Here is a 27655-nt window from a genome sequence, read left to right on the forward strand (position 1 = left end):
CATTCCCATCACTTTCTTGAATTGCCCAGATTTTCACACATGAAAACCTTAGCGAGCATCGGCGAAATACAAAAATGCTCTGGTCGCCCATTGACTTCAATGGGGTTCGTTATTCGAAACGAACCCTCGAACATCGCGGGAAGTTCGTTTCGAATAACGAACACCCGAACATTTTGGTGTTCGCTCATCTCTAATTATTATACAATGGCTGTGGCCTACTCTGCAGACACATGTGCTCCAAAACCTCCACCCTCCTGGTCTGCCCCCTTGTTTATACCAAAACTCCTGTGTTAATTCCTGGGGTCTCTGCTGCCAGCAGCAAGGGCAAAATCAGCTATCCATAGAATGCTGGCCGGGTACATTATATTCAGTTGCTATACACTAGAAAAGTAGCAGCTCCATATGTACATTTTTATTATGGTTGCCATCTAGAATAATGCTGGCACAGATAATAATCTATATAGCACTAACATGTTATGTGGCACTTTACAAATCGGAGGGTACGTATACGGAAGCTTTACATTTACTGTAGGGGCAGTGGTTGGCACTCTGGTAGGCACTTATTGTGCTCTGTGTTCAATACAATTTAGGAGGGTTTGGTCTACAGCTGCTGTGACTTCTCCAGGGGCACTATGACTATCTCTGTTCTAAACATCAGCCACTTATGGCCTATTTACACATAACAATTGTCGCTCAGACGAACAAAAGTGAACAATTACCATTCCGTCTAAACATGAGCTGACAACTAAATGACTAATGAAAATCGTGTACTTCTCGTCAATCGAGAACCAGAAATTATTGTTGGTTCGCTCACTTCTTGTTACGTGTAAACCCTCCCCTCTCTGTATTACAAATAGGAATGTGAAGCACTGAGCGAGAAGTGAGCGATTCTCAACGATAATAATCTGCCTGTCTAAACATTCTGCATGGGCGCAAATGATTGAGAATGAATTAGCAGTGACGCCACTTGCTCTAGCAAATGAGAATTGGCTTGTGTAAAAGGTGCATTAGGGTACGTTTACATGGGACAACTATCACCCGAATACTCGAAAGAGCAAATTGAAATGATGGTCATTCAGTGTAAACATGGCCCAGATAAATTACTTGTTGATGAAAGTTGTTTGGGGTAAAGTCACAGTTGCCCATATCAGAACGACTTGCGGACATGTTTGCATGGAGCGCCTTTTATAAACAATATCTGGGTGAACAACTAACAAACAATCATTGCTATGTGTAAGGGCGTATTCACATGGGCCTATGAATACGGGTACATGGGCGAATGAGTACGAGTACATGGGCGTATGAGTACAAGTTAATGGGCGTATGAGTATATGGGCGAATGAGTACGAGTACATGGGCGTATGAGTTTATAGGCGAATGAGTACGAGTACATTAGCGTATGAGTATATGGGCGTATAAGTACATGAGCATATGAGTACAAGTACATGGGCGTATGAGTATATGGGCGAATAAGCGCGAGTACATGGGCGTATGAGTATATGTGCGTATGAGTACGAGTACATAGGCGTATGAGTATATGGGCGAATGAGTACGAGTACATGGGCGTATGAGTACGAGTATATGGGCGAATGAGTACGAGTACATGGGCGTATAAGTACATGAGCATATGAGTACGAGTCCATGAGCGTATGAGTACAAGTATGAGTACATTGGCGTATGAGTATATGGGCGAATGAGTACAAGTGCATGGGCATATAAGTACATGAGCATATGAGTACATGAGCGTATGAGTACGAGTATATGGGCGTATGAGTACGAGTACATGGGCGTATGAGTACGAGTACATGGGCGAATGAGTACAAGTACATGGGCATATGAGTACATGAGCGTATGAGTACGAGTATGTGGGCGAATGAGTATGAGTACATGAGTGTATGAGTACATGGGTGAATGAGTACGAGTACATGGGCGTACGAGTACATGGGCGTATGAGTACAAGTACATGGGCGAATGAGTACGAATATATGGGCGAATGAGTACAAGTACATGGGCATAGAAGTACATGAGCATTTGAGTACATGAGCGTATAAGTACAAGTACATGGGCGTATGAGTATGTGGGCGAATGAGTATGAGTACATGGGCGTACGAGTATATGGGCATATGAGTACGAGTATATGGGCGAATGAGTACGAGTACAAGGGTGTATGAGTACATGGGTGAATGAGTACGAGTACATGGGCGTACGAGTATATGGGCGTATGAGTACGAGTATATAGGCGTATGAGTATATGGGCAAATGAGTACAAGTCCATTGGCATATAAGTATATGAGTACATGAGCGTATGAGTACGAGTACATGGGCGTATGAGTACAAGTACATGGGCGAATGAGTACGAGTATATGGGCGAATGAGTACAAGTACATGGGCATAGAAGTACATGAGCATTTGAGTACATGAGCGTATGAGTACAAGTATATGGGCATATGAGTACGAGTATATGGGCGAATGAGTACGAGTACAAGGGTGTATGATTACATGGGCGAATGAGTACAATGCTGCAAGTCTTGCACGGTTGTACTCAACGCAGCTTTTACACTCTGCCGGCAGAGACCGCGTACGGGATGTGATTGGCACTGCACTTGACTATGACGTCAGACATGTGCAGTGTAACTTTTCTTTTTCCATTTTCAAATCCCCCTCTCTGTGCAAAACGGGGCTCCATATTTAATTCTGCCCTGTCACAGGCGTTGCGAGGGGGTGGCCCTTTAAGGGCTGCATATAAAACGCAGAGAAATAGAGCATGCTGCGATTTATTTCTCCTGCGTTTTCTACGAATTTCCCCTCACAGCTCTAACGCAGGGGTGCGTGGTAGAATTAAAGTCCATAGACTTCTATTGCCTCCATTCACATATTACGCACGGGAAACACGCGGTGACAATACGCCAGTGTGGATGAGCCCTAACTGTTGTGGGTACGCCTCAACGCCTTTTCTAGGGGACTACATGAAGGACAGTTGTGGACGTACAAGGGTGCTGTTATACGTCCACCTCTGCCAGAGCTCCTCAGACATGTGGTAATAGTGTAATTCCTCTGGAGACCAGTCCAGTCCAGTCAAACATGGCTGATATCTGGGACAACAGACTACATATTGTACTCCACAGCTCATAAGGCAGACTACACCTCAGTGTCCCTTCAAGTGCAGCGTCATTGTAACAAGTGTGTGTGAGGGCTGCCCAGCCCAAGCTTGTGAGGCTCTGGGGGGGGTAACTACATGTTGTGTTCTCCACAGAACTGCATCGCTCTACGTCACACACAGTGACTCCAAGCCACAAACAACACCGCAGCCTCTTTCTCCTCAGCAGCCTACTGAACTACACTTCCCGGCATGCCTCGGGGCGGGCGCACATGCGCAGTGGGGAGCGGCTTGAGTGGCAAGTTGTTTGTTACACTGTAGCACCAGCTGCTTTTTGCACTCTGGAGCCGCTGCTGTGCGAGTCTTCCTGAACTCATTCAGCTTCTCAGCTTCCCCTCTCCACATTTACTGCTCCTTCCTTACTTTCCTATCAGCTGCACTGGAAAAAGGAGAAAGATCTGCAATCCATACAAAAGGCAACAACAACACTATTTCCTCTAGATGATCTACAAATGAGAAGAAGGAAAAGATGGAACTGCATATCCTAGAGCATAGGCTAAAAGTAGCCAGCATAGCCAAGGAGAACATCCAGTTGTTTACCTATGGATTAATCAAACTTGCCTTTCTGTCCTCTAAAACCAGGTAAGTGGCTGCCTGGGCACTGCAAAGGGGGGCAGAGGAAGTGGGTCACTTCTCACTGGTTGATTCTCTATGTGGATGCACAAAGCCCAGAGAAAAACAACTTCATGCCATTGAATTGTTTGAATCCCACAGGGTGATTGTGACTGTCATTGGGATGCAGGGGAGGGAGCGCTGAATGAATGGAACAGGTGTTGTTTTTGCCCAGAAAATAGAATTCTACCAAGGTTTATGTGTTCCTATGATATATAGTATGTATGTATGTATGTATGTGTGTGATGTTGATGCAGGGATCTTGTTTGCTAGCTGCTCTGTTTATCACAGTGCAGGGTGGAATGTGGACAAACAATTAGATCTCCTAGGCACCCCCCCTTGTTCTCTCCAGATCTATACACTTATGGGATGGGTGTTTGCATTATTTTCAGGTTTTATTAGGCTTGTTTTTCTGCGCTTCATGTTGCAGTAAATTTGTTTTTGAGGCCTGTAGAAACCCATTGTACTAGATTTTATAACACTTGTGTCCATTGTTCTGTAGGGGCAGCAATTTGTATAGCAACTTAGAAAAACACATTGCTAAAGTTTGCCTATAGGATCAATGGTCCATCTGAAACAATGGCTTGGTTTTGATAAGGGGGAGTGGCAGCCTATGTAGAAATGTGCACAGATATTATTTGAAGCTTTTGTCTCCCCGCTGGTTGAGCTCTGCCATTGTTTGCAAAGTAATTTATTCCAGACCCCGTTTACTTTCCTTGTCTCTGCACTGGGGGGGATGCAACTGTTTAAACCCAATGTGTGAAAATAAGGTGTATGACCGCCTGCTGTTTCCATCTAATCACTCCAAGGCCATGGGGCTGAAAGAGTTAATTGAATTATTTGGTAATAGCTACTAAAGCTTTTGCACATTTTCTGTTCCTCCAGGTCTCTGGATCAATTAACATCTATTTATAATTATACTTCTGTAGGTTGTTTATGAAATTGGCAAACAAGTAACAATGTGTATAAAATTCCACTGGCAGAGGCAAAATATTTTTACTGTTCCTTTTTGTTTTAATCTTGTCATTCACTCCTGCCAGTTGTTGCACGTTTGATTAAATAGATGTTTACAAAGAGTGGAAAAAGTAGATGTCACTTCAATACTTAACACAAAGAGAAGCTCTGTTTATGACTGAGGCCTGGCTTTTTCCATGGATGCAGTACTGCAGGCTGGAGATGTTTAGGAGTTTGGGAGCCCCATTTAGCATTCGGGGCCGTGTTGTTGCCAGTTATTAGTCTTGCGATTGCATGGAGTGGATGGAGTATCAATGAATGGCCTTGTTTTCTACTTGAAATCTGAATACTGCAGGATTGCACTAGACAGTATGGATTGATTGTCCATAATGTTCATTGTTGCGCTCTGTAGACATCTAATCTGATACCAAACAGATGTTTACGAAGGTTGTCAATAAGTGATAAACGCCTCCTATGTAATTGTTTGTCCTGAGTATATCATTGGCATCTTTGTTGAGATGACGGGATTGATTATGATGTGGCCTTGTCTTGTTTTTCTTTGCTATACATATAAAGGTATAGGCGTATACATATGTGTATCAGTAGGGTATTCATGCAAAGGGCAGCAGTATCTAATGTATAAATGTACCGTTTTTTTTATAAATGAGTAGTTGATGCACAAATACAATAGTTCTGAGACATCGTATCATTTTGAGGAGTCTTAGTCATCCACTCCTATCGAAAGAATTGGACAAAAAGTGAAAAATGGTCCATACAATTGATGGTTTGGAGAAAATGAATAAGTCTCAATAACGGCCTATAATCTAGTAGTATTGGGAGTTCCTGGCAACAGGACCTGGGACAGAGAGGACATGGTACAATATAAGTACATTTTATTGAAATGGTAAGGGATTTCTCAATATTGTCAAATACCATCCTCGTATAAAATGTTGTTCCTTTCTAAATGTATCAATTAAAAAAGCTAAACTGGTTTACACTGAAATCAACAATTTTACAAATGACAGATGGCACCAGGCATAAAAATGGGTAAGAATAAGTGTGTTTTGAGCTGTAAGGCTGAAAAAAAGACATATGTGCATCCAGTTCAGCCTACTGTATAACTCCACCACCACCTCCACCTCCCTCCCTGCTCATCCAGAGGAAGGCAAATAACTCCAAGGAGGTAGAAGCCAATTTTGCTCATTTTAGGGTTGGATAAACAACACCAGGATCAATGACTATAACATGTAATAATGTTACACTCAAGAAAGACTTCCAGAGTTTGCTATCCCCATGTCCCCGGGCAGAGGGCTCTATAGTTTCACTGCTTTAACAGTAAAGAGCCCCCTTCTTTCCCCTAGATGTAGAGGACGCCCCCTTGTTACAGTCACAGTCCTGGGTTAAATAGATGATTGGAGAGATCTCTGTATTGTCCCTGATGTGAGAGCTCTCTGTATTTCCCCCCCCCCAATTTATTTATACATAGTTATTAGGTCGCCCCTCAGCCATCTTTTTTTTTTTTTTATATATATACACTAAATAACCCCAATTCTGATGACCTCTCTTGGTATTCTAGTCTGCCCATTCCATTTATTACTTTAGTTGCCTGCCAGCTCTGATATGTCCTTTTTGAGTACCAGTGATCAAAATTGTACACAATATTTCATGTGTGGTCTGACCAGTGACTTGTAAGGCCGACTGCACACAGGCATATTTGCATTGTGGAATCCGGAGCGGGCGTGTGCCTCCAGATTCCGCAGCAAATACTGGCCATAGGCATGCTATGCAAAAACGCTTTTCCGTGTTCACGAGCGGAAATCAATATCAATTTTCCGCTCACAGAGGGAGAATTGCAGCATGTCCTATTTTAGCGCAATTTCCATGCGGGCAGCTTCCATTGAAGTCAATGGAAGCCGTCCAATCTGCGGCCCATGCACAGCTGTCACTGCAGATGGACTGCTGAATCTGCGTCATCGCCTAGTGACGGCGCGGCATGATCTGTACTGCACATGTGCTAGCTGGCCCGGCCGGCACATCTGCTTTACAGATGAAGACACTGCGGACAGGTACGCAGGGGGTCCACAGGGGTCACCAGCCAGGCACCTGGTCATATTCTACCGGGGGATCCCACATGCGGAATGTGACCCGGCCGTGTGCATTCAGCCTAAGCAGAACAGCAGTGTTCTCGTCATAGACACAATGGCTGGCAGTATTGCTAAAAGTAAACATACATAGATGGTCCCATATCCAACAGTATACAAGATGTCACCTAAATTGGTAAACAAGGAGATGGCTGGGCCAATAAGAAAAGAGAATGCACTCATATTGCGCAGAATTTATCAATATTTCAAATGTCTTAGATGTGCAACTAAAGCCACCCCCATGGAACTCGTGCTGTACCACTTTTGGACGACTCAATTCAGAAGTGTCTTAATCGGCCCAAGTAGCTTCCAAATACGTCACAGCCGCTGATAGATCAAGGTCACCTATAATGGTGTTCGGGATCCTCTTACTGTAGGTTACCAGCATCTGTTTCAGTCTCATTCCTTAAAAATATTGATTTTTCTTCCAAGACTCTTGTCCAATACCAAATCTATATTTTTGTATCTTATAGATTCCCTACTGCCATTAATAGGTCATCCTTCTGCTTTTAGTAAACTTTGCTGGAGGCTCGCACCTTCTGCCAGATACCCACAAGTAGTGAATGTGCTAAAAAGGGTTCTGGCCCCCTTCCAGGACTCTGCATAACAACATTACATCATCTCTTGTCCATTCATATGTTTACATACTGTATATATAACTGGAGAATAGAAGTGGGGCAAGTAGTAGGTACAAAAGTATCTTAGTTTTTCGGTAACTTCTAATACCTCATGCCTGAGTGCAGAGTTTACTGAAGTTAATGCACAGTAGTCATCCACGTGTGCAGATTTCTTGATTACCTGTTAGTTCAGTTTAACCTAAGGGGTTTAAATGTTAAAAAATATATATATATATGTTCTGTCTTGAATAAAATCCCACAGGGAAGCACCAAAAATTGCCAGCTGTCAATATTTTCTGGAGGTATTTCTAGGGTTTGAGATTAGTCATTATGCTATTTTCTTTCTAGCAATGACTCAGGGTAACCTGTGCTGAATTACATGCAGGATTTGGGGCCTTGTGTGCTGCAGAGTGTTAATGCAGTCCTAAGCTGTAGCTCACGACCTGAAGGTTGCAGGTTCAATCCCCGCTGGTTTAGGTAGCAGGCTCAGCCTTCTATCCTTCCATCCTTCAGAGGTCGGTAAAAGGAGTTCCCAGCTTGGTAATAAATAACCTGAAAGCGCTGCGGAATAAGTTGGCGCTATACAAATAACAAGTTCCCTAAAGTTCTATAACTATACAGGTTGTAAATGTGATGCTAGCACAGAAGAATTGTAGTTAAATGTTGAGCTATTGTTGGCCTTATGTTGGGGGAATGTAGTGCACATAACAAAAATGGTAAATAAAGTACAGTACTCACCTCATGATGCTAGCCGCACTTTGGTTTTCTGTTTACAAGCTCTGCAGCGGTCGTATGGGCTGTTTACTCACATGACCTCCGCAGCAGGGGCGTAACTATAGTGGGTGCAGGGGATGCGGTCGCACCCGGGCCCAGGAGCCTTAGGGGGCCCATAAGGCCTCTCTTCTCCATATAGGGAGCCCAATACTATTAATAAAACATTATAATTAGGGGCCCTGCTACACATTTTGCATTGGGGCCCAGGAGATTTAAGTTACACCTCTGCTCCGCAGCCAATAGTAGGCCCGACAGGGACCTCCCTGTTGATGTTCCATAAACCCTCTACATTAGAAGCCTGTGACAAATTTATTGGATGTCTCCAGGCTTTCTGGCCGGGTGACGTCAGCTGTGAGATAGTGTGGTGCCGAAACAGTGGTCTGGAACTGCAGTAAAGATGTTTATATAGTTTTGGCCAAAACTTGATAAAATAACTTGGAAAACCCCTTTTACAAGCTTTAGTTGTTTTGTAAAATATGTAAGCCTAATTTATCTTTAATACAATTTAGTCCTAGCTCACACGAGCGTATCGGTACAGCGTATTCTGCACGTAATATCCTGTACCAATCTGTCATAGGTAGCCATGTTGCTGCTCATAAGACTTGCGCAAAATACATGTGCAAGAAAAATCTTAGCTTGCCCCATCTTGGTGCTTATTACGCTAGCATACACACCAAGATAGTACATGTCGTTACGTTCTGACTGCATGCAGCGCCAGTATATCTTGCTGCGAGACATTCTTCTGTGAGCTCGGCCTTAGGCCTAATGTTCACAGACACATTTGATTTGCAGAGTCCACCCGGGGCACCCACAAATCAAGCTGCCCATAGAGATGCTTGGACATCCACAATTGGAATAAAGAAATCGCAGCATGCTCCATTTTTGTGCGGTTCCCACACAAACAGCTTCCGTTGAAGTCAGTGGAAGCCATTTGATCTGCAGCACGCTCACAGCAGACACTGCGGACGTGCCGCGGATCCTCGGGAAAGCAGGAGATTTTAAAAAAACACCCTCTACTGTTCATGTCTGACGGCGAGCCGCGATGACCATGCGCAGTACAGCGGAGGGATCTGTGCGCACGCTGCTGCTGGGGAATGCAAGTAAGCAGTGTCCAGTGTTAGTCTATCTTGTCGCCAAGATACAGCCTGCTTGGCAGCCTGGGCATGCCCCCCATTTCTCATTGGCTGCAGGCCTGCCTCCCCCTGCTCGGGCTCTTAGGTCCTGCCACAGACTAAGAGCAGCTTCTTTGTAGTGTCCGGCGGTTGTGACAGTGGCCTCAGAGTGCAGTGAGAGTGGGCCATGCTGCCCCGCCGCTCCCTCACTGTCCGCCGGCACTCTGTGGTGCCACGTGTGCTGGCAGTGCAGGAAAGCAGCTGTCAGCTGCCGGATAAGAAGCTGGTGTTTGGCCGGGCTAGCCGCAGCAGACCCTAAGGCTGCGGCGTGGGAGTGTCTGGCGGCTGTACAGTCCCACCTCCTGGCCCGCTATCGCCAGTCCTGCTCCTCATGGTGTGGGGGAGAAGACACCGAACACAGCCGATGGCTGGCACATGTAAGCGCTGTGGAGGAGAAGCCACTAGACACAGCCGCCGCCCAGCACATGTCAGCGCTGGTGAGCTGCGGTGGTGCGCCTGATGCAGTGGCCGTGAAGACCCCAGAGAGCCGCTGGCCGCAGAGTACCACAGGGAGACCATACAGCACAGGGAAACATTCACTCACGGCCGCTGGGAGACCACAGCAGCGGGGGACAGTCAGTGACAGCCAGCGGCGGCTGCGATATACTTAATCCTAGGACCTTCATCTTGCACCTATCGGGAGCTAGGGGTGTGACAGGGGCATTCCTCCTTGGAAGCCCTGTCAAACCCCTAGCTTCCAGTGGCGTCAAGATATACTAATACCGCTGGGCTCACTATCTGTGGGCATGGCTGTATTCTGTCCGGGATTTCCTGTATGGAATCCACGCGTGCCGCGGACATGAGGCCTTACTCTTACTTTGGTATTCCCAAAATTGTGGCTATGACATATAACACACAGTGCATTTGATTCAGATACAAATTCCTATCTGTACGTCAAACTGCGTCACAGAAGGGGAAATATAAAAACATTAAAACAATTACAGAAAATGGCCATATACTTACTGACCAAGGAGGGCAGATAGCTGCATCCTCTCAACATCCAGGTAGCAGACTACCAAATGAGGGAGCTAATTACACCTGTGAGGGACACCGATGAGACAGCTATTCACACAACCTTCATATAGAGGGGGGTAGCTGCTTGGTGTATACTCCCACACAGAATGGATACAAAGTGGCAGACCTTCTGATACATGTAGTGCAGCATGCAGACCATCAACATATTAATGATGCCATAATAGTTTGACGGGCTGCTCTGCACTTCAAACAGTGAACCACATTGGTACTGCCACCCTGGGCTCCCCCTAGCGTTTTAAAGCCACACTGCATGTGAATAATGGATATTAAAGGCAAGGCATTAGTTGGATTTTGGCCAAGATACATCAGCTCACTAACCGCGTCAAGGTTCCTAGTCTGTAGTGAGTCCCTATACTACTACAAATACGTCACAGAAAGGAAAAAAAATATAAAAACATAAAAACAATCACAGAAAATGTCCCCCATAGTCAGTAAGTATATGGCCATTTTCTGTGATTGTTTTTATATTTCCCCTTCTGTGACTCACGGAATTAATTAAAATGTATAATTTAAAAGCCTTCATAGCTATATCAATAAAACAACTTGTGCCTCTTGCAGTGGGGCAATGAAAAGAACAAAAATGCACGGTCTTTAAATGGTCACTAATGGTGCATTCACACTTCCGTTAGGCCTGCCAGTTATGATTCTGTCTCCCTAATCTGCTTTTGGAGCAGAGAAATTGAATTAAACCAGTAGGAAATGTTTGTTTATTTTTTTTCCCCATTTGATTTCAGTGGGTTAAAAAAAACTGCGAACAGAAAGCTTTGTTTGCTTCTGCTCTGTTAGGTTTCCATTTTATTAACTGAACAAATAGCGCAGCAGACTGCAATATTATTTCCGTTAAGAATGAGAAGCTGATAGAATGGAAGCAAACCAAAAGCATTTTTTTTAACCCGTTGACCTCAATGGGGAACAAACAATCTGTCCGGCATTTCCTGTATGGAATCCACGCGTGCCGCGGACATGAGGCCTTACTCTTACTTTGGTATTCCCAAAATTGTGGCTATGAAGTATAGAAAACTGATGACTCATGCTGTTTATAGAAGTATATGGAGACAAAGGAAGAGTGAGATAAGCAGAGACTCGGATATGGCTTCTACAAGTAATGGTGAATGATTTACTTTCCAACATCTACTGGAATCACAGCTACACTGCTCAGTACTGCTGTGTATTGTCCTACATGATGAAGATATTTATGTGTTTTATAGAGAGTTAGGCCACATGCATACATCCCATGTGCAGGTGGCCTTAGGTAACAGAATCTGCTGTTTTCTCCATGTGCGGTATAGAAGCAGTATCCACCCATCAGCCAAGAGAGAACTGAAGACATACAGCCTGCAGAGGAACAAATGCAGGATATATGTCATATAATGGCCAGATAGAGTGGTTTTCCTTATACACACGCAAGACAGCTTTTTCTGAAAAATTAGGCACGCTTTTGAAACTCAAAACATGTGTGGTATCAAGGAGTTAAAATAACATCTGGCTGCAGTGTTTTTCACCAAGAAGGTCAACAAAGACCCCATGAACAGTGCTAAGAAATGCAGTGTGTAAATCCAGCCTTAAATTAGGCTACAATTTTGGTTTTCTTTTTAAGATTCAGTAATGCATTAAATCATATTGTCATTATATACTAAACACCTTTTTAATTTGAGACAATGGCAACAATAAAAGTAAAGGTGTTCACTGAGCCCATGTAATACTGTTAATCCTTCCCTTTTCTCACTCTGCTGTGAAATTTGTGAGAAACATTACATAAATGTAAAAGGCATTTCTGAAGTATGTTATTAATTCACGCATAAAAATATTTTGAAAGAAAAATCCTTTATTTTCTTATGTAGTTGGTACAAGAAATAGTAGATACACCGAGTAGTCTATCTATTTAATGCAAAGGAAAACTTGGATGACATAAAAAGGAGTAAATTCCCCTTCCTTGGTTTCCCAATAGAGCTGCTTCATATATGTTTTAATCCCACGTATATACCCTTGACAAAACTGAATGTGAGATGGAATCCTAATCCATTTAAACACTTGATTTTCAGTAAAGAGCAAAGTAGAATCTTTCCCAGATTCTATTTTATTAGACTTTAGGTAGGACTTAAACGGTACTGGTGCATCTTGTCTCCACCAGAAATATGGGTGGAGACGTGCTCAGTGACAGGTAACGCCTTGTTCACGCCCACAAAAGCTCTGGATTGGCCGACGTGCTGCTGGAAGCCACACAGGATCCGAACCTTTACTGCAGTTTAATTTTACCATTGGGCTCCCGTTCGTAGTGCCGGCTCCTGGAGCACCGCACAGTGCCGACAAGGAAGACCTAGTGCCGGCCGTTTCGCCTATGCTTCCTGCTGCTGGCAAATCTTCCAGCCCCTATTCACATATGTCAGCAAGGAAGAAATAGTGCTTCAAGCGGCAACAACTGTCCCGCTGCTGCTGCTCGGCGGCAACATCCTCTGGCAGAAAGTGACTGGCAGTCCGCAGTCGCAGCTGGCAGGCCGATTGATAGAGGCAGAGCGTAGTTGGGAGCTGAGATGGGAGTGCAGCCACAAGAACAGCGTCAGCGGGTAAAGGACTGCTCATGCTAGGTCGACAGGGAGACTAACATCGGAGCCGCAAGCCGACATGGGAAAAGGCGCCGGGGAAAACAGTGACAGCGCTAACAGCCGAGGCAACAGCCAACATGCAAGTGCGCCCAGGCTAACGCTGACAGTGGATCCGGAAGGCGACATGGGAGGGCGGCAGGGAAACTGACAGCGGGGCCCGCTACATGTGTGTATCAGAAAATCAACACCTGGGGGCATCACCTCAATATCATCCCAGTTAGCCCATGTCTCCACCCATTCTTCAGGTGGAGACAAGATACACCAGTACCGACTTAAACTAGCTATACATTCCAGATACTGTCTAATACTGTGCCATTAATAGCCATTAACACTTTTTCATCTTTATTTGTATGTGAAAGGACCTCCTAGGAGTTCTTTGCGAAGCCCAGCATGTGTTTATGTGAAGTAAAATCCATTGTTCAAATGAAAAGTGCGCGATGCCCGGGTGTACATGTAACGATTATAGTTCATTTTCAGTCATTTGGACGGATGTTGAGCGCTAATCATTGCGTGTAAAAGGGCCTTAAAGTGTATCTCCAAACATGTTTTAATTTTGTACAGTACTGAAAGTCTTTTGCAGATTCATGTGTGTACAGCTACTTAACATTTCTCTGGAAACATCAAATGGTCTCATTTACTAGGAAGATTCTGTTCCTCATTTGCACTTGGCGAAAGTAGATCCTCTATTTGATAGCCTTCTCAGTGTGTATTAACAGTTCTTGAATTCTTATGTTATTTTTAAATTTCTGAAACTTGTAACCAGATGACTTGGAGGAAATGGATGATCCATACATCTGTTCCTGAATGTTTGTTCACATTGCTTTATGGCATTTAAAAAATATTATCACTTGTCGAGGTGTGGAAGTAAGAAATAAAATAGGATTAAAAGACAGTGGAACAAAAAAAGAAGTTGACAAGACAAAATACAGTTAATTTTTTATTTGAAGTTGGTAGAACAGCAGTGAATACAACACGAGTCACCATTGATTTTTAAGCACACAGTCTTTACTCCACTCTAATACTTCTAGTCTAAGATGCAAAGTTTCAGGATACTGTTCTTTGGGTTTCCACAAACTCTGGGGCTGGTGGAGTTGTGCATGTGTGTCCTCTGATATGGATGACCTGTTCCCAGAATATTCATATAGTACCTCTGCAGGGTATATTTTCATCTTGAGTCCATGTATCAGTACTTAAATTACCTGTAACCATTTTGTTCACATCCGTTCTATAAATCACCATGACAAGCTTGCCCAACTCTTTAGTGTGGTGGTCCTATGGAAGACCAGCCTAGATCTTTGCTGTTCGGACTTTGACATAGGGAGAAAAGGAAGAGTACACTTAACTTCAACTAAACTTAATTTATGGTTGATAATTGCCTGAAAAATGTCATCCGTAGCAATATCCTAAATTATATTCTTTCTCTTTTGTCTCTCTCGTTGGCTCTCATATTATATACAGGGTGGCTCAAAAAATGTATACATACTACATATTGCTGCCATAATTCTATTGAAGTAATATGTTGTCTCTAAAGACGTCCATAGTTGCAAGATTGCTAAAGCTACCGTGGGGTCATAAGAGTCAGAATAGTGGAGGTAAGCAAGACAAACCCTGTAACCAATGTTGTTTGTGCAGTGGTTTGCCGAAATCAGAAGCGTCTGGATGTAAAAGACAGTCTATAAAATTGAAAAGGAAGAGTGTTCGTGCAGGAGCAGATGAAAAGACCTGATATACGGTAGTTTTGTGGGAAAACATTCAGCACACTCGCAGCTTATTCAGCTACATCTCTGCTCATGCTGAGCTTGGAGGTCCAGTGGGCGGTCCGATCCATGATTGACACCCTTTCCTGTATGTAGAGTCATACACAGCTGTTAATCACTGATAGGACCGCCCATTGGACTGTTCACCACTTTAATCACCTAAAGTAATTACATAAGTCAAACATGACTTACAGATATCCTTTTGATGTCTATATAAATCCAATAATGAAGCTTTTATGCAAACATTTTTCATGTTGGTTCGTATACATTTTGGGCACCCTGTGTATAGACATAATATATCATTTTTTTACATTATGAATATAGTCACTACATATGAGAAATATTCTTAAAGCTCTTTTTTTTCTTCTAGTTTGGTAAGTGTTTACCAATTACAAAGGTGAAAGTCCATGTAACATAATTACTAGAGATGAGCGAACGTGTTCTTCCGAGCTTGATATTCGTGCGAATATTAGGGTGTTCGGTATGTTCGTTATCCGTAACGAACACCATGCGGTGTCCGGGTTACTTAAACTTTCTTCCCTGAGACGTTAGCGCTTTTTTCTGGCCAATTGAAAGACAGGGAAGGCATTACAACTTCCCCCTGCAACGTTTAAGCCCTATACCACCCCCCTGCTGTGAGTGGCTGGGGAGATAAGGTGTCACCCGAACATAAAAGTCGGCCCCTCCCGCGGTTCGCTATGGATGCATTCTATATGCGCTCAATGGGGCCAGCGGCAGCAGCGCTGACCCCATTGAGAACATATAGAAGACAAATCCTTCTTCTCTGGCACAGCTGTAACAGCTGTAGCAGAGAAGAACGATGTTTGCCCATTGAATTCAATGGAACCGGCAATACAGCCGACTCCACTGAATGCAATGGGCTGCCGGCGATCGCAGGATGAATGGTCGGAAAGGGGTTAAATATATAACCCCTTTCCTGCAATTCATCCAGAAATGTGTTACACTAAAAATATATACCGGCGTATAAGGCGACGGGGCGTATAAGACGACCCCCCAACTGTCACCTTATACGCCGGTAATACAGTGGAGCAAAGAATAAAAAGCATTACTTACGTTTTTAGATGATCTGCGGCGCTCCTGCAGGCTGTCGCTCCCTCCTGGTCCACGGCAGAGTATTGCTTTCTCCACGAAAGACTTTAAATCCCTGCCTCCAGAAGCACACGTGCCTTCAGCCAATCACAGCCAATGACAATGATGTCATTGAATGGCTGTGATTGGCTGTGTTTCTGGAGGCGGGGATTTCAAGGCTTGAAATCCCCGCCTCCAGAAACACAGCCAATCACAGCCATTCAATGACATCATTGTCATTGGCTGTGATTGGCTGAAGGCACGTGTCTTTCTGGAGGCAGGGATTTAAAGCCTTTCATAGAGAAAGCTTGTCTGCCGTGGATTAGGAGGGAGTGACAGCCTGCAGGAGCGCCGCAGATCATCTAAAAACGTAAGTAATGCTTTTTATTCTTTGCTCCACTGTATTGCCGGCGTATAAGGTGACAGTTGGGGGGTTGTCTTATACGCCCCGTCGCCTTATACGCCGGTATATATTTTTAGTGTATCACATTTCTGGATGAATTGCAGGAAAGGGGTTATATATTTAACCCCTTTCCGACCATTCATCCTGCGATCGCGGGCAGCCCATTGCATTCAGTGGAACATGCTGTATTGCCGCTCCATTGAATTCAATGGGCAAACATCGTTCTTCTCTGCTACAGCTGTTACAGCTGTGCCAGAGGAGGACGATCTTTATGCTGACAGTGGGGGGGGGGGGGCACTCTTGCCGCTATTGTGGCTTAATAGTGGGACCTGTGAACTTGAGATGCAGCCCACCATGTAGCCCCTCGCCTGCCCTATCCGTCACTGTGTCATTCCCATCACTTTCTTGAATTGCCCAGATTTTCACACATGAAAACCTTAGCGAGCATCGGCGAAATACAAAAATGTTCTGGTCGCCTATTGACTTCAATGGGGTTCGTTGTTCGAAACGAACCCTCGAGCATCGCGGGAAGTTCGTTCCGAATAACGAACACCCGAACATTTTGGTGTTCGCTCATCTCTAATAATTACACTTATGTTATATTTTATTAGAAAGCAGATAGAATGGATAGTGCAGAAAGAAAAATAGATATAAACAGTAATTACAAGCAGTAATCCTTATGTAAAAATATAGCAGAAAATAATACTTGTGTAACTCTGATATTCAAAAGAAATGTACAAAAATATTTCTTAGTTATCTTAAAGGCTATAGACCAATTTTGAGGGGGTAAAATAGTTTTTTTTCCACTTAAATGCATGTATTTTGGGTTGCCAATTTTTGCAATCGCGTTTAATTAAAAAATTTGTATGATTTGTCTTCTGCAACTTCTACATATCCCTGCAAATTGTAGTCCAATGGTCCTTTTACACGGGTCAGTTATTTGGCCCAATCGTTCCTCCGAACGTTTATTCACCATTTATTCCCAATTAGCCGATGAGCAAGTGGACGCTTGCTTAGCTGAGTGTTCGGTTTCAGTGAGCATGAAAATGATGCTCAAAAATCGCGGAAACAAAGATGCAAATTTTTTTTCGGCAGAATGTTTAATTAAACCCTATTGCAAAAATAAATGCAAGCCCCAAAATGCATGCATTTATGTGAAAAAAGACTGTAGTCCCTTCTACAAGGGTGCAGAAGCTAAAGAGTTAACGCAGCTTGCTGGTAAGGTCAGCACATTGCAAAGTTGGTTTAAGCTGCTGGTTACCAGGCAGGAGAAGATGAAAATGACTTTGCTTTGCATGCTGTGTATACAGAGCGTTAGGGAATATGAGGAAGTGTTTGCATACACTTTATTTGTTGTGACATTTTGATAATCATAAAGATTACCAAGGGCAAAGAAAGCAGGGCATGAAAGGTGGGAATGCCATTATCTTAATGCTACAATATGGCCAGCATAGTGACGAACAGGCAGATTTTTGTTTGACTTTGTTGGATTCATTTGTTAACGTTAGAGAAAATCTGTCATGGGGAAAGAAAAAAATATATGGAGATCTGTTCTTATGTTACATAGCCATATAATGGATGTCAATTCTCTGCATTTTTGGCGCCGAGTATATAAAAGGCCAACCTCTTGCATCTGTTCCGCAAGTGGCCTTCTATGCACAATTGCAATATCAAAAATTGTAGGATAGTCTTTTTGAATAATAAGTACTTAAAGGGTTCAGATACTTTATTTCTGAACCATTGAGAGCTAATGCACAAGAGTCAAAGGAGAGAAGCAACTTGTTTAAAAACTCTTCTCTTAACATAGTTTGTATTATTAAAAAGGGAGGATGATAGTCATAAAGTTGAAAGCGGCTACAGAGAATGTCAATGTCTCGGGAGGGTCAGCTGTGTGCATTACATGCAAAGCCATTTTTTTTAAAGGCACCATGTAACACTTTATCTTCCCAGTAGTAGTACTGCAGGAATTTAAACATATATTGCCCTGTTTTGTTGGAGGAGGGGGGGGGGGGGGGTACCTGCAGTCGGACACCTCATGGGCAGCTTATTTCTGGTGGTCCCTTGTAATAAAAAGATGTTTCCAAAGCTGCTGATGCCTTTTTTGTGGACCAAATGATGTAAGTTACAGCTGTTGGTTTCAGAAGATCTACCCATTTGGGCCGCCATAAAAAATAATCCTTTTTCTCCATTATGCACTTTCCACCTTCTTCTTATCTGCTCTTAATCCAAACAAAATAAGAATGCACCCAACTGCTTTACCACCATGCATGGATGCCTGATAGATGACATGTGAGGAGGACAAGCCGTATTGGGGATCATTGCTTTGAGCAGTAATGGCTGCATCAGTCATCAAGTAACATGCACATCAGGGGCATAACTATAGAGGATGCAGGGGGGTGCGGTTGCATCCAGGCCCAGGAGCCTTAGGGGGCCCATAAGGCCTCTCTTTTCCATATAGGGAACCAAGTACTATAAGTAAAGCATTATAGTTCGGGGCCCTGTTACGAGTTTTGCATCGGGGCCTGGGAGCTTCAAGTTACGCCTCTGATGCACATATTTGCTAACTCGATACTCCGGAGAATTAGAGGATTATTTTATGCGGTAGATTTAATTGGTTATACACACTACATTACAGTACATTTAGAAACAAATGAGGAAAGTTATGTTTTTTTCCCAATTTTGTGACCATTTTCCCCATATTATGCAGAGAAATCAAAAAGATAATGTTTCAATTTTGATCCTATTAGAAAGGCCTAAATGTCCTGCAAAAAAAACAAGAAAAGCAAAAAATATTGGTAGATGGTGAAATTAGAAAAAGAAAAATTCAACTCTTAAAATACAGTCCAAAATGGATTAGTGACCCTTGGTCCTTAAAGGGTTAATCTTGTTAATTGTGTGTATAATTGAATAATTGTTCTACTTGTAGCGTGTTTTCAACAGATTACTGATAAACCTCCACTACTAGATTCATGCTTTCTTGTTACGGTAGTTTTGCATGCATTAAACCATCCTTTTAATCTTTTTCTCATGATTTCTGTAAACCTAGCTTATTGCATTATGTGATGCCTCTTACTAGAAGGGACCCGTGTTATGAAATGTTTACTGTGCAGAAAAAGAAAACACATTTTACCGCTGTCAATGGACGCCGTCCGACCCGCAGCCCATCCGAAATTGACATTGTGTATAGGCCACGGGTACCTGCTTCATTACCTAACAATGGCATGGCAAATACAAATATATATATTTTTAAAATCTCTACCGCGCATGGCCAACGGTGAGCGTCCGGTCATCCGCAGTCGAGATAATTCAGGTACGGGGGTTACCGGCCGCAGTCAGAGCCAGATTCACTGTTGGCTCCTGCATGCGGAATCCGACCTATTCGTGTGAGACCGGCCTTAATATTCTTCAGCGTTTATGTTAAAGAGACCCTGTCAACAGAAAAATCTTTTCAAACCCACTGCCATAGTGTTGTTGTTGTACACAAAAGTAGTCTTTTAGCTTCACGGAAATTCTTGCACACCCAGTTTGCAGATACGGCATCTTGAGTCAAAGAAGCCGTGCCATCATCCCTCCAAGTCAGCGGCCTCTACTCCCGCATTGTCTTCCCGGACATGCACAGTGCACTGGTGAAGTTGAAGTGCATACACCTTGCTTTGCTGCGCATGCATTGAAATACTTAACGCCTATTCACACAGAGCGATGATTGCTCAAAAATAGCTAAAAAGCGATCATCGTTGTGTCTAAACACGCCGCCATCGTGCACTGCTAGCTGATCGTTAAATTCAGGCCAACCTAAAAATCGACTTTCAGCCTTATCAGCAGTTCTCCACAGGTAGTGCTGATAGCATTGTTTCCCGTCGGAAAACAAGAACTGAAAGCAGATAAGAACAGTCGGGCTATTAACTGCTTTAAGCTAAAGCTTCATTTGCACACTAAATTGCTATTGAGTAGCTACTTAATAGTTTATGCAAAATGATCGCTCAAAGCAGTCACTCAAACTGTCGTTTGAGCAATCTTTAAGCGATCATCGCTCCTTGTAAATTAGCAGTTAGCAAGAGGGGGGTGAACGACACATGCATGAGATTTCAGCACTAGCGGTGCTAATTTCATGCATGGGGGAAGCGGCAAGTAGGAGGCGATGCCAGTCTTTTTGCTGTGACACATTGATTGGTGGGGGGGATAATGGTACCACCTCTTTGACTCAAGAAGGTGCATCTGCATATTGGGTGTGCAAACTTCGAAGTAAGAATTTCTGGCGAAGCCAAAAGGCTACATTTGTGTACAACCTTATGTCTTGCTGCTACAAGCTATGGCAGTGGGTTTAAAATGATTCTTTTAGTTGACAGGTTCCCTTTAATTATAACCATCATAATCTGGTTGATTACACATCAGTTTCTTTTAGCACATCCTATCTTTTTATGCATTAACCACAGGACAAAATCTCTTTTAATCCAATGACATTTGGTTTTCTGCATCTAAAGATAATGCAGGTTTCACAGTACTGGTTTACTCAATATAGATGTGAGCATGAAACTTATTGTGCCAGATGGCACCATTCAAACACTATTGATTGAACTAAGCATTTTGCAGTGGAATTGTTTAGAATGTGAGAATGTTTCTTCTTTTTTGCTGACTGAATATGGATTAACATTTGCAGACACTAAAAAATGAACATTTACATTGGTAAGTGTTGAATATTGTTGGTTGAAAAGGCATGCCATAGCTTCATGGTGCATTTTATGATCTAAAAGTTCCCTCTGGTACCCTTTATCCTTGGCTATAATGCTACCCATAACAAATCCCAGCCAATGTCAAAGTGTACCATTGCAAATAAGGTTTATTCGCCAAATTTGGAAACTTTTAGCTTTTTGCAAAAAGAACCAAGCAAGAACAATTTTTCCATTTCTCCATATTCAACACAAAATGCAAATTTTAATGTCCACTGCAGTCCGAGTTATGATTCAACCTCCTGAATAGAATTCCTCATGAGAGCACACATTTGCATAAGGTGTTGTCTCAAGAACACCTGATGCAACTAATCAAGACCTTCATTTGTTGCATCAGGTATACTGGGCTGTTGCAGAAAGCATCAAGTTTGCAGAAGGGCTGGAGAGCGGCGCAATGAGTGTCTGCAGCCAACAGTGAAGCATGGTGGAGGTTCCTTGCAAGTTCGTGGCTGCATTACCGCAACTGAATTTAGGGATTTGGTCAGAATTAATGGTGTCCTAAATGCTAAGAAATACAGGCAGATACTTATTCATCATGCAATACCATCAGGGAGGCGTTTGATTGGCTACAAATTTATTCTGCAGCAGGACAACCCCAAACCTAGTTCCTAATGACATGCAGCCAATGTCATTAGGAACTATCTTCAGCAAACGTTCAGCGATCACCTTGCGCTCCGAGCGGAGGATGCAGAATACAAGCGGGGCCGATTGCTTTCTGCATCCAGCTGTTCCCTGCTCAGAGCGCCTGGCTATTATATATCCGAGTGCTTCGAGCGGAGGATGCAGAAGACAAGCGGGGTGGCTCCGCTTGTCTTCTGCATCCAGCTTTTCCCTGCTCGAGCGTCCAGCTGTTTCCGCTTGTCTTCTGCATCCAGATGTTTTCTGCACGAAGAGCCCAGTTGTTATACAGCCGAGCGGGGTATGGAGAAAACAGCTGGAGCGCTCTGTTCTTCATACCCAGCCTGTCATCAGGGAACGGGATACAGCTGAAACAATAGTATCAGCTGTATCCCGCTGTGAATCCCTGATAAGGCTCATCTTGTCTTTCAGCATGCTGCAAGACAACGATGAGCGTCAGCTTAACGAAAACTACACAATGTTAGCGCAGTTTCACACAACGATTATCGCTCAAAGACGGCTTTTGAGCGAATTTTGAGCGATAATCGTTGTGTCTAAATGGGCCTTAAGGCACACGTGTGTGTGTGTGTGTATATGTATATGTGTATATATATATATATATATATCAGATTACATTCATTTGTCCTGCATCTCGGTTCTTTTTCTGGGATAGTAGGACCAGATCTAGGAGACGAGCACTCCGTCATGGCAAAGAATACATGAGCACTGACTCCTATGCAAAAGTACTGTCTGAAGTAAAACAGATAAACAAATTAAATACCAAATGGCACACGAGACTGAAAACAAAATATTCCTATGTGCTGTTTGCTTCTCTCCAGCTAAACCTCTGTGCAGCTTCCTAGCAGAGGTCTAATTTGGGTTATCTGATACACATGACCAGCTCATTCCACGGGACTCAGTAAAGAGCTTATTGTCATGAAGTAGCCAGCCATACAGTGGATTGCATTTTATGTGACTGGCCTGATCATATGCTAAGGGTTGTTTGCCAGGCTCAAAAAAGCAAGCAAAATGAAGTATTGCAAATATGTAATTGAAAGGAATAATTACAAACATGCTCAAGAGAAATCGGGGAATTAATAGAATTACAGCTCTAAATATAATATGTAAAATTAAATGAGTTCTTTCACCCAGACACACCACACTTTAGTCTATGGGCAGCGAGTGGTATTGCAGCTCATCCACAATAAAAGTAAACTATGTCATTTAGACACAATTGACGAATATAATGTTTAAAATGGAAACAAGGTGGAGAATTGAATTTAAAAGCCTCTGCGCACTAGTATACATATTCATTTGCTCATCCCATTCTTTGTGTGGAACGAATACCACCTGACTACTGCAGCCAATCAAAGGCTGCAACAGTGAGGTGCCATCCTCATGGCATCACAGCTCAGATGCTGGGAGCCATGCTGGCAGGAGAATGGGGGCTGCAGCGCTGAAATTGAGGATTGGTGAGTGCCACTGCTTTTTGTTGTTCCAACACATAAAAAAAAAAACATCCAGCAACCAAACAACCCCTTTAGGCCCCCTGCCCACGGGCATTGCGGTTTCGCGCGACGGATCTCCGCTGTCAAGCCTATCTGACAGGCTGACCACGGAGAATCGTTGCAATTCGCAGCATGCTGCAAATTGCCGGCCGCGAGTGGAGAATCGCAATGATTATCTGCTCATGGGCACGGGGTCGGCGCTTTCCATAGCAACACTATGGAAAGCTTCAGACGGCGGGATTCTCTGGCGAAATCACGTCCGTGGACAGGGGGCCTTAATTAACTGAGCAGAGCCACGATCAAGGTATAGAAAAAAAAAAACCAAGTGGCTTATCCAAATATGGAACAAAAAACAGAACAATTTAAATAACTCAACACAACTAATAAATGGTTTCTGCAAATGCAATACAACATGCCACTTTTAACCCTTTCCAATCCAATTTGTATCCTGCTTTTCCTGGGGGGCTTACTCTTTTTCTGCTGTTAAACAACGGCGCTATATGCTGGCTAAAGCCAGTACTACATGAGGTGACACGTTGGATAGGCTCCGACAGCAGAGAGGCTGGCAATATACAGTAAGAGAACCCCAACAGACGTTTTCTAACCATGGAGCTGTACAGCCTTAAATCATAATGTCTTTAGACGTCAGACAGTGGATTGGAAACTACTGCATTTTCAAAATTATGCAACCCCTTCATGACAATGATCTTTAGTAGAACACCATTCTAGCGTTAGGACTTGCTGTAAATATTTGTGTAGTCAGACACCAGCTTCTGACAGCATCCGTAAGAAATCTTAGCCCATTCCTCATAAGCAACCAATATTAAGCTCACCAATATTCTTGGTTCTGTGTGCTACAAGCACCACCTTCAAATCCAAGCAAAGATTTTCTATTGGGTTCAAGTCAAATGACAGCCATTCCAGAATCTTCCAGGACTTCTTCTGAAACCAAGGCTTGCTGGACTTTAAAATATTCTTGAGAACATTGTCCTATTGGAATTGTAAAGACGCCCAAGCTTGAGCTTACGCACAGAAGGGGGTGATGCTTTCTCCTAGGACTTCCTGATACTTGATGGCATCCATCATGGCTTTTACATGCTGTTATCGCTGAACAGTTATCGCTCACTTTCACTCGTTTGAACAAATTTTGACTGACAATTGTTGCGTGTAAATGGGCCTTAATAGTAGAATTGAACTATTCACAGGTAAGAATAGTTCAATAGGTATTGTACATCTTCAATCTTGGTGCATTATCTCCACACCACATTATGAAAAAAAGGCACATTCACAGTTATAGGCATTAATTAAATGTACATGATCAATAAATTTAAATTTAAGGAGCATTTAGAAATTCGCCATTGACAACTAACGTTATTCAGTTGATGACTATGAAAGTTCTTAACCGTAAAACTTGTTCTTGTTTACTATATGTAATTAAAGTAGTGGTAAGGGACCCATCCCAGACCTTGGTATCATTGTACACTTATGAGAAATACCAATTATTCACAGCCAGCAGAGCAGTTGAGATGCTCTACAGGTGGTCTGTAAAATAAATGCAGGGTTTGGTGAGCTGTGTAGCAGGTTCTACAAGATCGTTTGCAACTAGAGTGTGAGATTTGTCTGTGCTGCAAATGAAGTTCATACCTAGTGATTGTCATGCGTATTGCTGACCACACATGCTGAGCACATAACAGGATATACCAGTAATCCATCCAATATTAGTCCCGTCTATCACCATTATAATTTCATTGTTAATAATTAGATCATTAGGTGCGATGTTGATTTCAGTCAGACGTAACCTCAAATAGTCCTCCTCCTATAGACTAGCACATACGTCGATGTTGGGTGGGGTCTGGATCAACACACCATATAGATGTCTTCTAGCTTGACCAAGTGAATATTAGATCAGTAGTGTTGTCTTATTTTGCAATCATTTTGAATTCTGTATAATTTTTCATTATGTTTATTCCAAAAGGTCAAACTATTAGGTCTACGGACTGGTACTGTTGTATCTTGTCTCCGTCACAAGAATGGGTGAAAACTTAGTGATTGCCTGTATCTGCCCTGTTAATGCCCCCAAGCTCCTGATTGGCTAGGATGGTGGTTTACAGTGACAGGAGGGTTAGGCTTATGCTAGGGTGAAATTTTGTCGTGTCTGGAGGGTTAAGATTAGCCGTATGGTTAGGCTTAGAAGAGTAGCATGCAGGGTGAGAGTGCTGTTGGCGCCGATGCTAGTGACAGCTAGGGGAGGGTGGGATCAGGCCCACGACATGCAGGGTGCGAGAGTGATTTTGCGGCCGGCGCCCATTAAAAAGCTGGGGAAGGGAGCTCAGGGTATAAGAGCAAGTTCTGAGCTAAGGGGCTGACACAGAGCAGGGCCGGCATTTGCGGCCCAGGTCGGCATTACATTCACAGCGGGGAATATTGCTGCGAGGCCGGCGGGGACATGATTTAGGGCATGATCGACAATTAAAAATGTGAAAACAAGACCATTTCCCTTGTAATTTTTCAAAAGGAAGACGTTTTGACGGGCAACAGACACCATGGCCAAAAAAGATGGTGCAGCAGGACCTTCATGCTCTCGAGGTGATTCTACACTGTTCACTGTATTTGAAGGACGACTGGTGGCTTTCACAGGTTAAGATTTGTGCCTAGGCTGTATGGACCCCAAAGGCCTCCCCATGGCTCCATAATACGGAGCTGTAGATTCTCTATGCTGCCACATGGTGCTTTGTACCGAGTGAAGTGGAGCAAGCCGCAATTTATATGGTCAGTGCATAATGAATTTGACATTAAAGAAAAGCTCTGCTTGACGTTGAAGGCTTATGGAGGTACAGAAGGACCCTTTTTAATTCTGTGGGTGCCATATTACTCCCCTGTACAACTGCGATGTGTACAATGCTGTAATACTCTCAAGTGCCTGAGCCCTAAGATAGCACGGGAAGGGATAAGAAGCGTTCTATCCCTGCCCAAGATTTTCTTCGAGCAAAGAAGAAATAAACAGAATGTTTACAAAGTGTTTTTCACAGATCATCTTCTTTCATTTTGCCTAACCCATCAATAATGCCGCCCTGCTGGGGATGCCATGTGCAGCAGAATATTATTTAAGAAATTGTTTCAACAATGTTTCTTTGTTACACAAAGTCCTAATTACTTTTAAGTATTCAACATAAGAAGACCCTAAATTTAGAAGCATGAAGTCTGCTGAGATTCCCTCTTCCATAACATGTTTACTACTCCAGTACAATAGTTTGTACTAGAGTGGCTAATAAATTGAATTTCATTAGCAGTTACAAATCTGTCTTTGACGTATTAAGATACAGTAGTGATGTTTTGATATTTATGTTAATGTACATTTTAACTCAATTTAACTAAAATGGGGGTTTTGTGTCCCTAAAATATTGGGATAAAGAGACTGTTCCTTTCATTTCCATTAATCTGCAATGCTTCTGTATCAAAAGCTCCAGCTTAATCTTTTTATGATCCATTACATTCTAATAATGTAAGAATAGGGCGAGGGAATTTAAATAAGCAATATAACGCATTAAAAAAAAAACGGAGGAAAGAAAACAAAAGAGAACCCTGTGAAGCTTCTTCAGGGAATTAAATCTTCATATCAGGTGTTATGATTGCTACTAGTATTACTGGATTCATATCTTTTGTGTCCCTTTTTTATTTTTAATTCTGACTGTTATTAGATTACAGAAAGGTACAACAGACACCATATTTTTTTTATAGTAAAACATGAAATATAGTAACGATTGTTACTCGACTAAAGATTCAAATGATGTCAATGTCACCATCCAAATGTATGGACGTGTAAGCAGCTAAAGATAAACTGAAGCCAAGGGCATGTTGTGTTAAAGTGCAGAAACTGCGTTGGAGATGGAATATCATGGAATTGGCACTCAAACTTAAAGGTTCCCCTGGTGGAGAGCACATAACAGGTGTGAGGAGCCTTATAAGGCCATGCATGCTTCTCTGGGAAATCTAGCATGCAAATTAAAGATGGTACAATGCCTCTAGGACACCACCAATTAAAAGGTGCCGTTTCTGTAGGTCAATGTCTAACCTTTTAACAGGCCTTTGTTAATTTATTCACTAACACCTTCTAATATGCCAAAGTCTTCTCCAGAAACAAAAGATAATTTATAGACAGATGTTTGGGGCTTTCAGCTCCTCATCATTGTACAGTAGGTTGCATACTGGCTGGGTGAGAGGTCTGTGATGTTGTTTGGAGGAGCACAGTTTCTCCTTGTGGAGAGCACCTAATAGGTGTGAGAAGACTTATAAGGCCATGCATTTTCCTCTGGGAATTGACAGGGGGTAAAAACCCAGAAATAACTGTCTGCATATGTTTATCTTTTTTCTCTGGAGAAGACGCTGGCTTTGGCGTATATTCCCAGTCATGTTAGAAGACCCGTTAAAAGATCAAACATTAACTTACAGGAATGCTAGCTTTTAATAGTACAATGCTTATAGGGTGCC

At 42.9% G+C, this 27655-nt stretch overlaps 1 protein-coding gene across 1 annotated transcript in view; it reads left to right on the forward strand.

The window, feature by feature from the left end:
* Positions 1-3407: 3407 nt before the first annotated feature.
* CASTOR2 (cytosolic arginine sensor for mTORC1 subunit 2) overlaps positions 3408-27655 on the forward strand; it is a 144774-nt gene continuing 120526 nt past the window's right edge. Inside the window, exon 1 of the mRNA XM_066576732.1 lies at positions 3408-3739. Coding sequence (XP_066432829.1) covers positions 3627-3739 — 113 coding nt within the window. The 5' untranslated portion in view covers positions 3408-3626. The remainder of the gene's footprint in view (positions 3740-27655) is intronic.

The sequence above is a fragment of the Eleutherodactylus coqui genome, chromosome 1 (assembly GCF_035609145.1).
Source record: "Eleutherodactylus coqui strain aEleCoq1 chromosome 1, aEleCoq1.hap1, whole genome shotgun sequence".
Classification (NCBI taxonomy): domain Eukaryota; kingdom Metazoa; phylum Chordata; class Amphibia; order Anura; family Eleutherodactylidae; genus Eleutherodactylus; species Eleutherodactylus coqui.